This window comes from Gorilla gorilla, chromosome 7 (genome assembly GCF_029281585.2).
Source record: "Gorilla gorilla gorilla isolate KB3781 chromosome 7, NHGRI_mGorGor1-v2.1_pri, whole genome shotgun sequence".
Taxonomy (NCBI): Eukaryota; Metazoa; Chordata; class Mammalia; order Primates; family Hominidae; genus Gorilla; species Gorilla gorilla.
The window spans coordinates 113,136,561-113,152,616 of NC_073231.2; the positions used below are offsets into that span (position 1 = coordinate 113,136,561).

The window sequence follows — 16,056 nt, forward strand, 5'->3', positions numbered from 1 at the left end:
AATTAGGGGAATTACGAGTTCAGAATCAAATTTTTAATATTTTACAATAAGCAGAGTAATGATTAAATGGTTTGTTTTTTGGATGAAACTAGGCATTTGGTTTTGGAAACATAAAATGAAAGGGAAAGTCCTGTTTCCTACTACTATACATTGAAGGGAATTCAGAAAGAAAAATAAACACAAGCCATTAATAACATAAAAGCAAAAAGTAAATACAGAAATGACCTAAATCTAATTTTCTTTCTGCTTGAAAAGTTAAATAGTCCTAGAAAACCGTCTTTGGCTTCCACATTAGAAAAGATAACATTTCTCTAACTTTCAAAGACATTTTTTTTTTTGGCATGGAACAATGTCAATCGAAAAAATTACTGTACTACAATCCTGTTATACTTGCAACTCACACACTGACTACAAGATGAATAGTTCCTGCTCATTGGTTTGTCACTTTCCGTTAATAACCCTAGTTTATTTTTTCGTCCATAACATGCATATTTGACGCTTCGGTTTTTGTGTAGGTTGCCTTGAGATTCTTACCCTTGCCAAAACTTCTGGAAAAATTATAATGAGCAATGCTTTGGCTAAGCCTACCCAGAGGTAGCACCAAACTTCCTGTTTACAATGTACAGTCTACATGGAAGGGTGAAAGTCTTAACGATGAATTTTGCTAGCACTTTTTATAGGATTGAGAGAATGCTGACAATTTATTTCAAGATGGAAAAAACTGAGATTATAGGACCGTGAGAATGAGGTGGGTTATAATGAGAACATGAATCAACTTACCTAATTTTCTAAAAATAAACCCTTGCCTGTGTAGCTCACATGTCACACCATGTGTTTACCACCCCATGGGACAACAGGTTCATATTTAAAATTATAAATGATACAATTTCAATTATCGTTAACATAAATAATGATCCTGCTTAATCCTCTGATTAAAAGGGTGTATCCTAGAATTAGATTCCTTTGTTTCAAAGTCAATATTCAATATTTGCTAAGAATTTGTATGGGGCAGGTTATCTTTCTAAAGTAGGGATAATGGGAGTCTCTATCTCATAGGGTTGTTGAAAAGAGTAAATGAAGGAGTATATATATATATATATATAAAACATACATATATATACTAAGCATATATATATATACACTAAGCATATATATATACTAAGCATATATATACTAAGCATATATAGGTACTAAGCATATATATACACTAAGCATATATATAGATATTTAGATATACATAGCATATATAGAGATATATATAGCATATATATAGACAGCAGATATATAGGTATATTATATGTCTATATATAGATCTCTATATATAGATAGATATAAATATATAGAGATATATAGTTATATAGTATATTTAGATACATACTATACTATACTATATATAGTATATATAGTTATATCTATATATACTATATATAGATATGTAGTTATATCTAGATATACTAGATATCTAGATATGTAGTTATATCTAGATATACTATATATCTAGATATGTAGTTATATCTAGATATACTATATATCTAGATATGTAGTTATGTAACTACATATCTAGATATAAATATATATATAGTTATATCTAGATATAACTATATATAGATATATCTATATATAGGTATCTATATCTATAGAGATCTATATATATCTCTCTATATAGTGTATATATATAGTATAGTATATTATACATCTATATATAGAGATCTATATCTATCTATCTATAGAGATATATATGCTTAGAAGAAGACTGGCAAACTGTAAATGCTCAATACATTTGAGCTATTTTGTTAATCAGCTTGTAAATTACTTTTGAGGAAATTCATACAATATTTGTTCTTACCAGTGCTATGCTATGCAATTATACTAAGGGATTAAACACTAAATTTTTTACCTGCAAAAATGTGTACGTATGTCAGTCTGAAATACCCATCTTTATTACAGAACAATGTTACTACTTGTAAGAGAATCTATGATTATAACAGGGAAATAATAAAACAAGAGAATGAACATCTAAGTCCAGAAGAAGGCCAGGTCTTTCTCTCTTCAGCTCAGTTATCTCCCCTTCTCCCCACACTCTGCTAGTATTTCAATAAAACTAAATCTAAATCTAACAATAGTCCTGACCAGGTAATGTCGGAACTTCTCCTTCTTCTCTCTGAAAAGCCATGGTGGCCATTCAGCAGTGATAAAATTTGCTCCTTATGGGTACGTATGGGTATGTTACTGCTAACCTGTTCAGATTATTATTTTTTCTTAGCCTAAATATCAGAAGTTAATTCAGTAGGTACTTGACATTTGTGAATTTAATATTCTAAGTTTTATTTATTTAAGAAAACCCAAAAACTCCATCATATTTAAAATCCACCATTTTGTAGACGCATAAGCTTGAATCTTGCTTTCCTGATGAAACCAACCCAGGAGCCAGCCATGGAAGGAGTAAATTGGATTCTCCAACATTCTATTTTATGCAAGCATGAAAAGCAAACCTATTCAGGATTATGAATTGAGGTGGGATCTTTTTCTTCACATTACCAGGTGCAGTGGTTCTGCAAATAGCCTGTGCACCATTTGCATCTCATAATGTTTCAAACTAGAGTGTAGTTGTGGTTATATATGAACTAAAGTCCATAGAATGACTAAAGCTGTATTTGTACTGCACCCCTTCCCACAGACCACATGGTAGTACTGATGATGAAGTCAAAAAAATTCTAAAATTGTGAATATTCTTGATCTGAAAACTTTGGGAATTATTTTTAGATTCATTTATATCATAGAATCACTATGAGTCTAAATGGAAGTTCGCTTAGTATTTTTAGTTAATTTTATTTTTATAGTCAGGTTATAAGCTCTAGTGGAACTGACAATAATTTAGAGGTTCTTTCAGGTCTTGAGTAGTACTGTAGGTAAATGACAAAGCAAATGTTTTAACTCCACCTCCCACTCCAGATCAAATTCTCACATACTTCATCTGCTGGGTGTATGGTGTGTGTTTATGATATGTGTGTGTGTGTGAATTGAATTTAAGCTTAAGTGTGATTTTAGGATATCTTCCTTAGAATAAGTTATCTTCATCTCCTCATTCCCAGACTTGCGATTGTATTTCAATTTTTCATTTGTTTGCTTCTTTAAGCCATGGGATTCAATGTAATCTTGCACAGAAATCAAACATGAAAAACAGGCAAAACCACACTTCTCTGGTAGATGGCTGAGGTAGCAAAGTACAGAAGAGTGCCTCGTGCCTGTCCTCCCTCCTGTGCCCACTCCACTCCTACATTTTACCCCCTTATAGACAACATCAAAGGTATCTTTCAAGAAGAAAATTTTGTCCCAGCAAAGGGGAAAAAGAAACCATATAGAGGTAACATAAACAACTATTCATTATGGAAATCAAGAGAGACAGAAGACAGTGGTAAAAGGGAAAATAGAATTGTATCAGACCTGGACTATAGTCCAGACTTCCTGGGTTGCCAATTAAGTGGCATCTGGCAAACTGGGCTCCAGGATTCATTTCCTTTGCCTATCAAAGGAGACTAACAATCAGGAAGACTAAGTAAGTTAGACTGATTTACTATGTACTGCATGGAAGTGTTGATATTGCCATCAGCAGGTCACTTATTCATTTATTCCAGCACATATCTATTGAGACCTACTATGTGCCAGAAACTATGCTAGGTTCCAGGAAATCAAAGATAAAAGGCACAATCTCTGCCTTTTAGAACTCTGGTAGTGAGAAAGTCATGTAAAGTTGCCTGAGGGAATCAGAGAAGATTCCAAGAGCATTGCACAGGCCCCAGAGGAAATGGGGATAAGAGACAAGTAATTTAGGTGGGGGCATGAGGGGAGGACAGTTGTTTTATCCTGTAAGGGCATGCGGTCCTCTTGGGACCCTGGGCTTCCAGCTAAAACTCACAGACACTGAAGAGCAAGGTTCTTGCCTAATCTCACTCTCTTCAGCTGTCTCACCTCAAAACTTCCCATATACCCTGCTTTAAACAGACCATTTCTATCCCTATACTTATTGACAGCATTTTATAACTATCTGCATAATTGTCTATCTTCATCATTACACTAGAAACTGTTTGCTCTATATTCATGTTCCTAACAAATGCATGACATCCACTTAACAGTATTGAATGAAGGCATAGATGGATGATTTAATGAATAAATGGTGGAAGACAGTATACAAAAGAGATGTTACAGCAGGAAGATAATGTTTGCTTACTCCAAAGTTTACCTTGGGTCCTGTTCAACATACTGATGAATCCGATCCTCCAACCCACTCTTTTACGTAAATATGGAAAGCAAATTCTTTCAAGATTATGAAGTAAGATAGGAAATGTTTCTCCTATCCTAACAGGAGCAATAACTTGCAAATAGCTATATCTACCCCTCCCTCTCCTCACAGTATTTGGCTTTGGATAATGTGTGTTCTCTGGATTGTTGGGTCTTTGGAAGATGGCTTCTCTTTCCCATAGACTCACGGTAGACATGACCTCAACATGTAATCTGTACAAGGCAAACACGTATGAGCAATCGGACATCCTAGGGACACCAGGGAATAAATGCAAAATTTTGTGTGAAAGAAAAGGTATGGGGATTGGGGATTTCTGTACAATAGGGTTTTCATCTTTTATGGACCTGGGAAACAGAGTATCTCTGGGAGAAAAAAGTTCAGGCATCTCTATATATATTTCCAGTTTAACAAGCTCACAAATCAATCTGATTATCCAGCAATTCAACTGGGATCTGGCTTACATCTCGTAAACAAACACTTCTGGTTTTACCTTTTTGGGTTCTGGCATATTATTAATATAAATAGTGTAGATTCCACTTTTATTAAAACCAGCTTGATATACATCTGCACAGTCTCTAAATGGTTTCTCTTCCTCTCTTTTTCCTCCCTTTAGTAAAACTGCAAAAAAAAAAAAGATTGCAATATGTGAATATCAGTACCATTAGTAGCCAAACTGACTCCAATAATAGCTAAGCATGTCTTCATTTCCTCCACACAAATGTCAATATCGCACATAGTAAAAAGTCAATCATAAAGACAATACTAGGTTTTGAGGTAGCTTACAAAATTTAAAAAAAAAAAACTGAAGGAAAAAGCCGTAGAGCCATTTTTAACTGAATGCTTATATTTTACTTAATTTCTTAATTCTTTTTTTTCTATGTATCCTTTCCAAAACATCAACTTAAGGAACAAATGACCTGGGCATGTAATATCTTCAATTGGTAGCAATTACGTCAAGTTTCCTGCAAAATCTCTAAAACGTTCTTACCTACATTTCACAGGAAAGTCTAAAAAAAGTGCTAACACACTTTTTGGAGCAGGAAGACATGAAGATAATTTCAAACATAAAAATGCAATATGGAAGTTTAAAACACTAAAACAATGGAAGTACTGTTTTTCTGTGACTTTATATTGAAGAGCTTCTAGAAAATTTTACCAACAAAACAAAACAAAACAAAAAGAATCAACAACTCTTAACAATAATTAGATTTGGGAAGTAGAAAAGAGTTTATGACCCAACTTAACTACCTACAATGAAAATGTAACCAAACTTTACTTTGTTCTTTCTTTAATGCCCTAAAGTTAAATCATCAGGCAGATGATACACAAACAAAAGAACAAACAAATAAATAAGACTTTGAAATTAAATTATACAGGTGAAAGAGTCACAGTAAACACTAGAAGTCAAGTGAAGACAGGAAATCTATTAATAGTTAGAGACTGTCTCTACTGAGGAAAACCTTATTTTATTTACTGAGCTTTATCCATTATTAACTTCTTACAAATGAAATAAAAATGCAAAATGACCCACATTTAATAGTTCTTAGCTAAAGATATATGTGTTATATTTATAAAGTATTTATGATTTAGTATTTTCTATTATGTATTATTTTAGTAATTGGTTTTATTTAACCTTTTTCTAGAAATTAAGATTAAGACTATTTTGTTATCTTGCCCTTAAAGTTTCCTATCAATAAATATCTGCTTTCAAACACATTGAGTTATAATAGTCTTTTATAATAAAAATACCAAAGGCAAACTATGAATCGGAACTTTTACATTAATTTTAAATGATCTAAAAATCTAAAATCCTGGCCTGACTTAATACTGGTTTCATACTAAATACTGGCCTTTAGTTGCCTAATGTTTACTAACTTATAGGTATTCAGCAGTCTAATCTTTATGGAAATAATTACTATTTCAATATAAATTACTCAGATTTTTAAAAAATATTAAATTATATTTCAAGAAAATGAAATATTTATGTCAGATATGTTGCCACAGCAGAAAAATAGTACTAAAGCATTTAATAACATTATGATTTTCTATGTAGCTCAAGTCTGCACTAATGGTTTTAATGAATCATACTAATAATTACATCTAAATACCACCATCACAATTGCCATGTCAACACAAAATAAATCAACTAATTAAAGGGCTACAGATTCATATGATAGTGAAGAAGTACTGCACAGAATGTATGCAAATAGCAATTTAAATAGCAATTTAAAGATGCATATATAAATGCTTACTCAAAAGCCATCTTTAATGACACTGAGGATGTCAATGGATTATATAAAGGTATCCATTTCAAAAGCATTGACATAGTTTACTGGTATTCGTTTATTCTAACTTTATGGACTGCTATTTTTCTAAAAAAAAAAAAAATTTTAAATCCCACCTACTGGATCCTTTATTCTGTTGGAAAGTTGAAAATAAACAAATCAGATGCCCAGAAAAAGAGATGTGAAGAAATACCAACTAAAATTTATGATCACTTGAGAGGACAAAAAACACAGGAAGATGTGGTCAGCAGGAACCCAACGGTAAACCCATTTTTCTCTTTTGAGAGAGAGAAAGTCATTTATCTATGGAGAAAATGCTTCTCTTGTATATACCACATCCTGCCCTCCCTTTTTTAGTTATGTATGGAGAACACATTCCCTTCACTCTTGTCTGCCATCTCTCCTCCCATTTTTGCTTTTTTTTTCCACTTCAGGAAGATGTTGGTGAAGTGGCTATGTGTGGGAAGAGGAAGCTATTTCACACACATTTTTAGTAACCGAGAAAAAAGGAAAAAGTTGGGTATTAACTTATTTTTGTGAAAACTAACAGTATAAATTTGTTGTCAAAACCATGAATACAAATTCTATACTTGGGAAAATGGTTTGAGAATTCTACCATCAAAAGGTACACCTAGTATTATGGTTATATTATGGATTTTTTGTTGTTATGGTAACATCTGAAATAGATATTGTATTTTCTTGAAATTTAATTTGGTATGTTTGAAAAATTGAGATACTTATATTCTTTCAAAAAAGTCACCCTTTCCAGAAAGATTAGATTGATTGTTTTTAATTACTTACCAACTAGCAAGCATATGCCTGAAAGTTAATTTAGGCTACATTTTAGAGTAGCAAGGCATTGAAAATCATTGTAAAAGTTTCATCCACAGCTTACCTTTGGTATTTTTATTATATACTACGGTTTGAATAAGATCCCTTTGATAAGGGTAGATTGACCTTTAGTTTTTTTTTCCCTTAATCTATAAAGTGAGGTAGTTATAAATACCTCTGAGATGGGTGTATGAATTACCTAACACAGTGCAAAGACAGTGAAGCATAATAAGTACTCAAGAATGGTAGTTGTTATGGTAATGACAACACTGTTAACAGCAATATTATCCTGTTACTCCTTCTTATGGAAGAGACACTAGCAGAATGTGGAAGACCAGTCTAGGGGGTGGTGGATGCTGCTGTCTTCCACTTTCTAATTAAAACATAGCAGTTATAGTTGACTAATTATATTTAGGATCACATTGAATTAGCCTCTCCTGGTCAAATTTGGCTAATTGGCTGGTTTCATTCATTGAATAAATCAGATTATACCACTGTTTACATTTAAGAAAACCCCAAAACAGGCAATCTCATCTTGCTGTGTATTTTAAGCTTTACCTAAATAGTTAAGATTTAAAGATTATTTCAGATGAAATTATAAATGATTTATATGTCAACGTGTTGGTTATAGAAGTTTCAATCTCATGACTTTTTGCATGACTCGTTTCTTTGTTAAGTACTGCAGAGTTCTGAAGTCCAATGTCATTCATAGATATTATAAAACTGGACACCTAGGAAACATTCTAAAACCTAGAGAGACAATAACATTTGAATTTCCTGAACATTGCAAGTGTCAGCACCAGTGATAAGATTTTTAGGAGGTCTTGAGCTTCAGTTAGATAGAAGATAGAAATTGGAGGAATATTTAGTAAATGACACGAGACAGATAGATACAATAGACTTGATGGGGCCGAGAGCAGTGGTTCACCCTGTAATACCAGTGTTTTGGGAGGTAGAGGCAGGAGGATCCCTTGAGGCCAGGAGTTCAAGACCAACCTGGGCAGTACAGTGAGACCACGTCTCTTCAAAAATTAAAAAATTTAAAAAAAAGTCTGGACTAAGATTTGATGGAAGAGTAAAAGAAGCATCACTGAACAGATGTCGGGGGGGACCTTCCGGAGACCTGAAAGAGGGCTGTATCTATCTCTCAAAGTGGTTTACACTTTTTGTAATAATGAACTGATTTGAAGCACGAGTTAAAAGGTTGATCTTTATGTCTAAAATTCTTTCTTTGACCAGATATTCTTATTTTTCCTTTCTTATTCTTTAATTTCTGATGAGTTCATCTTCCCTCTCATTGAGAATTTAGATCCCTGCCATTCCTATCACTGCTTTCCTAGCCTCCCTTTTCTTTCTTCTTAGCCTCGATCCCAGAGTCCATTTGGCATCCCTGGTCTCTCCACCCATTGTCCTTTCATCCACTCACCTTTGCATAGGTAAATCCCAACCCCCAGATGGGCATTCATTCACTTTCTCAACCCCCTTGTAGACTGCAAACACTGAGTCATTTGTAATAAACTTTCTATGACATTTCCTGTAGAGTGTATTGCAAATCTTTCTACTGTTTTAAAAAACTAAATCTTATCTTCTCTCACTCTTTATAAATGACCTTTATGGTTTACTATGAAGATCAAAGCTATTTGATATGTCTCCTCCACTCCCTTCCTCTACCCTACAGAAGTTGTCTTTGCCTATCTTTCCCCTTGCCTTTTTTGTTGACCTCTCCTAGTCCCTTTCAACTTCTCCAATTGTTTTTTCTCTTTCCTCTTTTATCGGTTTATTTTCCTCTCATCACCTACCATATAGATGTTCACTAAGATTCCATTCTTGGATCTCTATTTCTTATACATCTGTTCATTTTGCAAACTATCTATCATGGCTTCCAACTGCGGCACAAAAGATTTCTAATATACACAGGCACTTTTTAACACTGAGTATTTGCCTCTCTCTTTACCTTCAGATTCATATATCTACTTGCCTGTTGGGCAGTCCTTCCTGCTACAGCAACTTTCATTTGTTTAATGTTACATAATATTTCCTTCCAAACCATGTGTTTGCTCTTTCCCTTATTAGTCCCACTATCCTTCTCCAGTTTTTACCAGTTAAAAATTAATTAAAGTGTTAATTTTGTTCTAATAAGACAATTAGAGTATGGCTTTTCCATTTGTCCCTCTGCTTCTTATCCTCTCTTAGTTCAATCATCCTATATTATTATTTCAACAAATATTGATGGACATTTGCTATTTTTAAGACTTTTCCTAGGCAATGGAGATACAGACATAAGAAAGCTCAAGCCTGCCTGTCATGTGATCACAGCCTGATGCGAAAAAGATCTTCCATGAAAGCTATACCCATGATTAGTAACTTTTATGATAGGACAAAACTCAATTCAAGGTGGCTTAAGCAAAAAGATAATTTATCGGATCATGTAACTAAAGAATCCAATGTAGAACTTTAAGTAAGTCATGGTAAGGTTTCAAACAATGTGACCAGAAATTGGTTTCTTAGTCTTTTTCTTGACCCACTTATTCTTGGCAATCAACCTGGTCACAAGATAGCTGGCAATAACTTGTAAGGCTATAATGTCACCAGTTTAAATACAGCACCAAAGAGAGAGAATGCAGACAATTGTTATCTTAGAGGTATGTATCAAGCACATTGGGAACATGCAAGAATATACTCCATCTGCCAGGTGGACACCAGGAAGGCTACCTAGAAGAGATAACAGTTGAAAGAATAAAACATATAGAAAAGCTTATCTGACCTAAATTTAAGAGCCTGGTATGCTAGTTCAAAGACTTTGCCCACACCAATATCAGCAAATAAATCTAGAAAGTCCTAGGAAGGAATCATTATTCATTCTTTTCATTTAGCCTCATCTATACAACCAAATCTTTGTCATCTAAAGGGATAGAATAGAGACACAAACAGGTGCATGTCTGTCTTTCACCAGCCAACATTCAGTCAATAAGCAACCTGAGACTCTGATGCTAGCAGCTGTTGACTTTATCCTGATCTTCCCTTCCTTTACCCAACCAATTTAAATCTAGATGGTGCATCCCCCACCAGACTGACTTCAGGGGAGGACCATGAAATCTAAAGCAGAGGGTCACTTCAATTCGGATGAACCCTCAAGAGAAAACTTCCTGGAATGTGGAATTGGTAATTATTAGCCTCAGCAACACTAGCCGAGAACACAGAAGGCAATTAGCCTTGCTACCAGAGACAGTGTAAAAAGCCAAAGCCCTTTCTCTTACCCATTTTCTGATGAGTTGCTATAAAGAAATCAGTTCTTCAATCGTTCTTTTTAAACCTTAAATATGGCTAATGGTTCATGTATTTCCAGTATTTACCGAACATCAGAATACATGTGGATCAGGTTATTTGTTCAAGGATAGTCCTTGAGACATCATTATTAGGAAGATCATAGCACTAGAAATTGACCCTGAACCTGTGATTTTAACACAACAGGTCACTGAAATTAACTGAGCATATAAAGGAAGAAAACAGCATATCTGACAAGGTGCAAACAAGCAAACGATTGATTAGATTTTGTGCTTTTCAGCCAGGTGTGTGGACATTTCATAGAAAAAACATTTTGAAGACACTCTCTGGAATCCTAATTTATTTGAAAGAATCTTTAAAAGTGGAAGAAGGTAATGTCTTGCATTTCAAGGGTGTGGAAGAATTAAAAGATTTCCAGGCAGTCCAAGTTTCAATATTTTATGGGTGGGTATAGGGGTGAGAGATATTTACTAATGACTTTATAAACACATATACAAATATATATAGCTACACAAATACATACAAGCTGTATGCTTATAAATGGAAAATGTTGAGGTTGGTATTTTTTCTTATAGAAAGCATATGCATACAAACCTAAATATCTGTGGGCTGATATCTCAGCATGACTGTTTTTAACCTACAAAAATGGCAATTGAATATGGTTATATGTGTGTGTGCATGTGTGTATGTGCGTATGTGTGTGAGACAGTATAACAAACTATTCTATTCTTAAATACTCTTAATTTGAAGTCTTTGATTAACTAAAAGTGTACTTTTTTATTTAAAACAACTACTTCTTTTCTCAAAGTCCCTCTAACCCTGGTATAAGGGAACACTTGAACATAATTTATCTAGTGAATTATTATTTTAATTAAACATTTTTAAAAAAGAACTGCTTTGCTCTCATTTAAATTATTTATATGTAATTTTATAGATAATCTATAAAATCTTAACTACCATTTTTTATGGAACTATAATAATCATGATCATAATAAAATCAACTAGCATTAATTGAACACTTACTATGTGGTAAACTCTGAATTTTGTGTGCCAAGTATGTTTTACATGCTTCATTTTGTTCAATCCTTATAAATATCTTATGAGGAGTATTTATCAATATATTGTTTTACATGAGGAAGTTGAAGCTCAGAAATGCTACTAACTTCACCAAAACTTGTAAGTAGTAGAACTCTCTGACTATAAAGCTGAAAATCTTAACTACTTCTTACTGGCCTTTGAGTAAAGTGAAACCCAAATAGAACTTCAGTGAGTCATCTGTTACAGAATCCCCAGCAATACTTATCTCTGCTGACAAGAGCACACCCAAGGTCCTGAGTTATTCAGTATAAGCCGTAAGTCTGAAAGGGTACAGCCTCGTCTCATGGAAGCAGGTTGTATGGGAAAAGAGAGAGGAGGCAGCAATGACAAGAACAAAGAATATGTTGACATGAGGATAGCAGAGAGCCACAGGCAGTAGAATTGTCTGAGATGAAAACCCTCAGCAGAAAAGTGAAGCCGTGACAGCCCACAATGTCAAGAGCTAACAGAGGATAAGGAAGTGAGAGGTCCCAAAGCAGCCATATTGGATTTTATCATGTCCATACCCTAAAAGTCACACTGACTCAGGATGTACCCCTATTAATTTTAGGTATTATTCTCATAAGCCTGGTAGTTGGTCTCCCAGCCTACGGACTATTTGCTAGAAGCTTCAAAGACAGAGAGGATAGGCTGGTGGGGTAGTGAGAGTGGGAATATGTGTGTGTGTGTGTATGTGTGTGTCTGTGTGTGTGTGTGTGTATGTATATGTGAGTGTGTGTGTGTATGTGAGTGTGTGAGTGTGTGACTGTGTGTGTATGTGTGTGTGAGTGTGTGTATGTGTGTGTGTGTATGTGTGTGTGTGTCTGTGTTCATCTTCTAGTATCAGGCATGGAGACAAGAAATTGGATCATTGAAAGTACGTGTGTATGTGTGTGAGAAAAAGACAGAAAATTTTAACAAGTAGGCAAAACTAAGAAATGATAAGAATTTGGGCACTGAACAATATAAAGGGGGCATACTATATACTTTTCCAGAGGCATCACGGTATTATGATGAAAATTAATTCATATGGATAATAACGGATTAAATTATTAGAAAAAAAGCCATAATTTTATCCAATTTTCTCTTCCAAACAAAGAGAGGAGAGGATAAAAAATGCAGGTAATTTTTCATCACATTTAAAAATTTTCATAAAATTTTACTAAAGGGATACATTTTAATTATCTGAAGAATATATTGCCCATGATATATAATTGCAGATATACAAATTTTCAATAATACTATGATATACATAAGACATACAAACTCTTACATTTATGTAGAGATGCAAAGCATCCTATGTCATAGTGTAGCTCTAATTTCAAGTCTGTTTTAAAGTGGAAGAATAAATATCAATTCTACATATTTGTACTGTAGTTTGATTACCATGTTCAAATAAATTTTGCAATTATCTTCTAATGTGAAACGAATCTCATGTGTATAACAACGTATATTCAATGCCTATTACTACCTAAAGTAATCAAGAATGGGGAAAAAGCTGGGCGCGGTGGCTCACACCTGTAATCCCAGCACTTCGGGAGTCCGAGGCGGGTGGATCACAAGGTCAGGAGATCGAGACCATCCTGGCTAAAACGGTGAAACCCCATCTCTACTAAAAATACAAAAAATTAGGTGGGCGTGGTGGCGGGCACCTGTAGTCCCAGCTACTCAGGAGGCTGAGGCAGGAGAATGCAGTGAACCTGGGAGGTGCAGCTTGCAGTGAGCAGAGATCGCACCACTACACTCCAGCCTGGGCGACAGAGCGAGACTCTGTTTCAAAAAAAAAAAAAGAATGGGGAAAAATACTTGACTAAAAGGTACAACTGGAAATACACACCATCTTTGTTTAATCAAGTAATCTTTCATTTTACATAAAATTAATTTCTTTGTTTTCCCTTTGGGCACCCTGTTGGGCAGTTACGAATGCTGAACGGCCCTTGCCATTTGTTCAGGAGCTCATTTTATTCACAAAGACATTTCAGGTGTTTCGTGTGTGTTAATTTCCCATATACTTTTTTTCAGCCTGGCTAAAATACATTGGTTTTGTACAAAAGATTTCCCATGCATGTGGGAAAGCTTAAGGGGCATCTTTTGTGCTCTGCTATGAGCAGACAAATATAATTTATTTCAGCAACAGCCATTAAAAATGGAATGAAAGTCCTTGGGCAATGCTGTAAACATAGAAAGCAGTTGCCAGATGTTTTTGAAAACTGACACATACACAAAACTCCACTTTGAAGTTTTAAGTAAATAAGTCCTGACTGTCACCACAAGTAGGTCACCTTGATTCTTACTCTTGTGGTGTAATATACTTAAAGAACAGTACTTGACTACCAGCCCTGGCTCTACATGGGCTTCTCCTCTGAATACAGGGTTTCACCGGTTATTAGGAGTGACACAAAACCAAGAGACAAACTTGGAATGCTTGATATGAGTCATAAAGTATGTGGGTTTGTGTAGGATACCAGGCAAACTCTAAGGTGTGCCATACTTCTATGTTAAGCAATCTGACAGCAGAGCTGGGACTAGAACAGAGATGTCATGATTCCTGCTCCTTCTAAACCACCATGCCTGCCCTCTCGATGGTATACACCTGCTCCCAGATACTGGAGAGAAACCATCTCAATCTATAATTCCTAGCTCTAGAGAGATAGGTTGGACAATTAATTATGATTAAGATTAGGTTTGTGCAAGTCTGTGTGTCCATGAGGCCTAAACAACTGGCAAGATCTCCCTTTAGAACCAAATTTCCACTTAAAATTATACCCAAAGTTCAAACTCACTATTCTAAAGGACGTCATCCCACTTGTGAAAATGGAACGTTCACACCTAAAAATAATTAAGATAATTAAGATACATGCAAACATATAATAAATACACAAGTTAAAAGAGGTCTGACATTTGATATTACATTTGATAATTTGACTTATTCATAAATCCATTAAAAAGATGAGTAATTCTTTGTAGGTTACATATTAATATGACTCCTTAGCAGACATAACCCCACTCAGAATGTGAACACCCAAACCAGCACAAGCATGAGATTCCAGTGTACTTAAAGTTAGTTTTCATGTTGATATCCTTTGGTTGATAATAAATTATGAGTTCCTATAGGAAGCTAAAAATGTTACTAGTTTTTTTTTTTTTTTTTTTTTTTTTTTTTTTTGAGACAGAGTCTTGCTCTGTCGCCCAGGCGGGAGTGGAGCAGCGCAATCTCAACTCACTGCAAGCTCCACCTCCCAGGTTTCTGCCATTCTCCTGCCTCAGCCTCCTGAGTAGCTGGGACTACAGGCGCCCACCACCACTCCTGGCTAATTTTTTTTTGTATTTTTAGTAGAGATGGGATTTCACTGTGTTAGCCAGGATGGTCTCGATCTCCTGACCTCGTGATCCACCTGCCTCGGCCTCCCAAAGTGCTGGGACTACAGGTGTGAGCCACCACGCCTGGCCAAAATGTTACTAGTTTTAAAGATTCTTTGCAATTGACTTTTAGAAAATCTTATGCTGAAAATAAATATTTGTTTATACACATTTAAAGCTAAGTGTATAGTTGCAACATTCCCCAGATTTTACCTTCTTTTTCTCCCTTCTTACAGTATGAAAAATTTCATGAGGTTTTCACTCTATAGTTGATATGATGCATACATATTTAATGCTGTTAACAAAACATTTTTTCTTACTGTCTCTCAGAGTAATTATAGGTGTCATTTGGTTCAGTGTAAAGTACCATATCTTATCCGTGACTAATGTCTACTGTTCTGTTTTGTCCCTGGTTTAGAAAATATCTGTTGAATTTGACTTGAGTGTGGATGAGACCAGGAAATGACTTAGTTGAAAGACTATTCAAACTATCTGTGCTTCTTCGCTTTAGCCAACCAGGCTATGAAAGCATAAGGGAAGAAGGATGGAGTTTGCTCATGGTAATATTGGAACATCAAGGAAACACTCTTTTTGTGGCCTTTTACCCCTGTAACTTCCAAGCCCAGCTGGAACCAGGAGATATCCCTTTTCAGATAGTTCATCTTGTTTCTGAAGTTAAAAACTCCAATTCCAAAAGAGAATTAACCACAAAATTTCAAATCTCCTCCGAAAGATGGGGTTTAGAAATAGTTCATGGGAGAGGTCAAGGACTATGTTATTTTTTATTTTGTTATCATTAATTTGGCTACCCACTATTCACAATTTTTTTTACAGAAATTATGACTATTCTAAAAGGCAGATAACACGCTCCATCAAAAAGGAGAAATATACCATTTCCAAAAATAAACAGTCAATTTT

At 34.7% G+C, this 16,056-nt stretch overlaps 1 protein-coding gene across 2 annotated transcripts in view; it reads right to left on the reverse strand.

The window, feature by feature from the left end:
• The window catches only part of ANGPT1 (angiopoietin 1), a 254,245-nt gene that overhangs the window by 48,723 nt on the left and 189,466 nt on the right, over window positions 1-16,056 (reverse strand). For both annotated transcript variants that reach the window (XM_019032972.4, XM_004047428.5), the window contains exon 5: window positions 4,791-4,918. In XM_019032972.4, coding sequence (XP_018888517.1) covers window positions 4,791-4,918 — 128 coding nt within the window. The remainder of the gene's footprint in view (window positions 1-4,790; window positions 4,919-16,056) is intronic.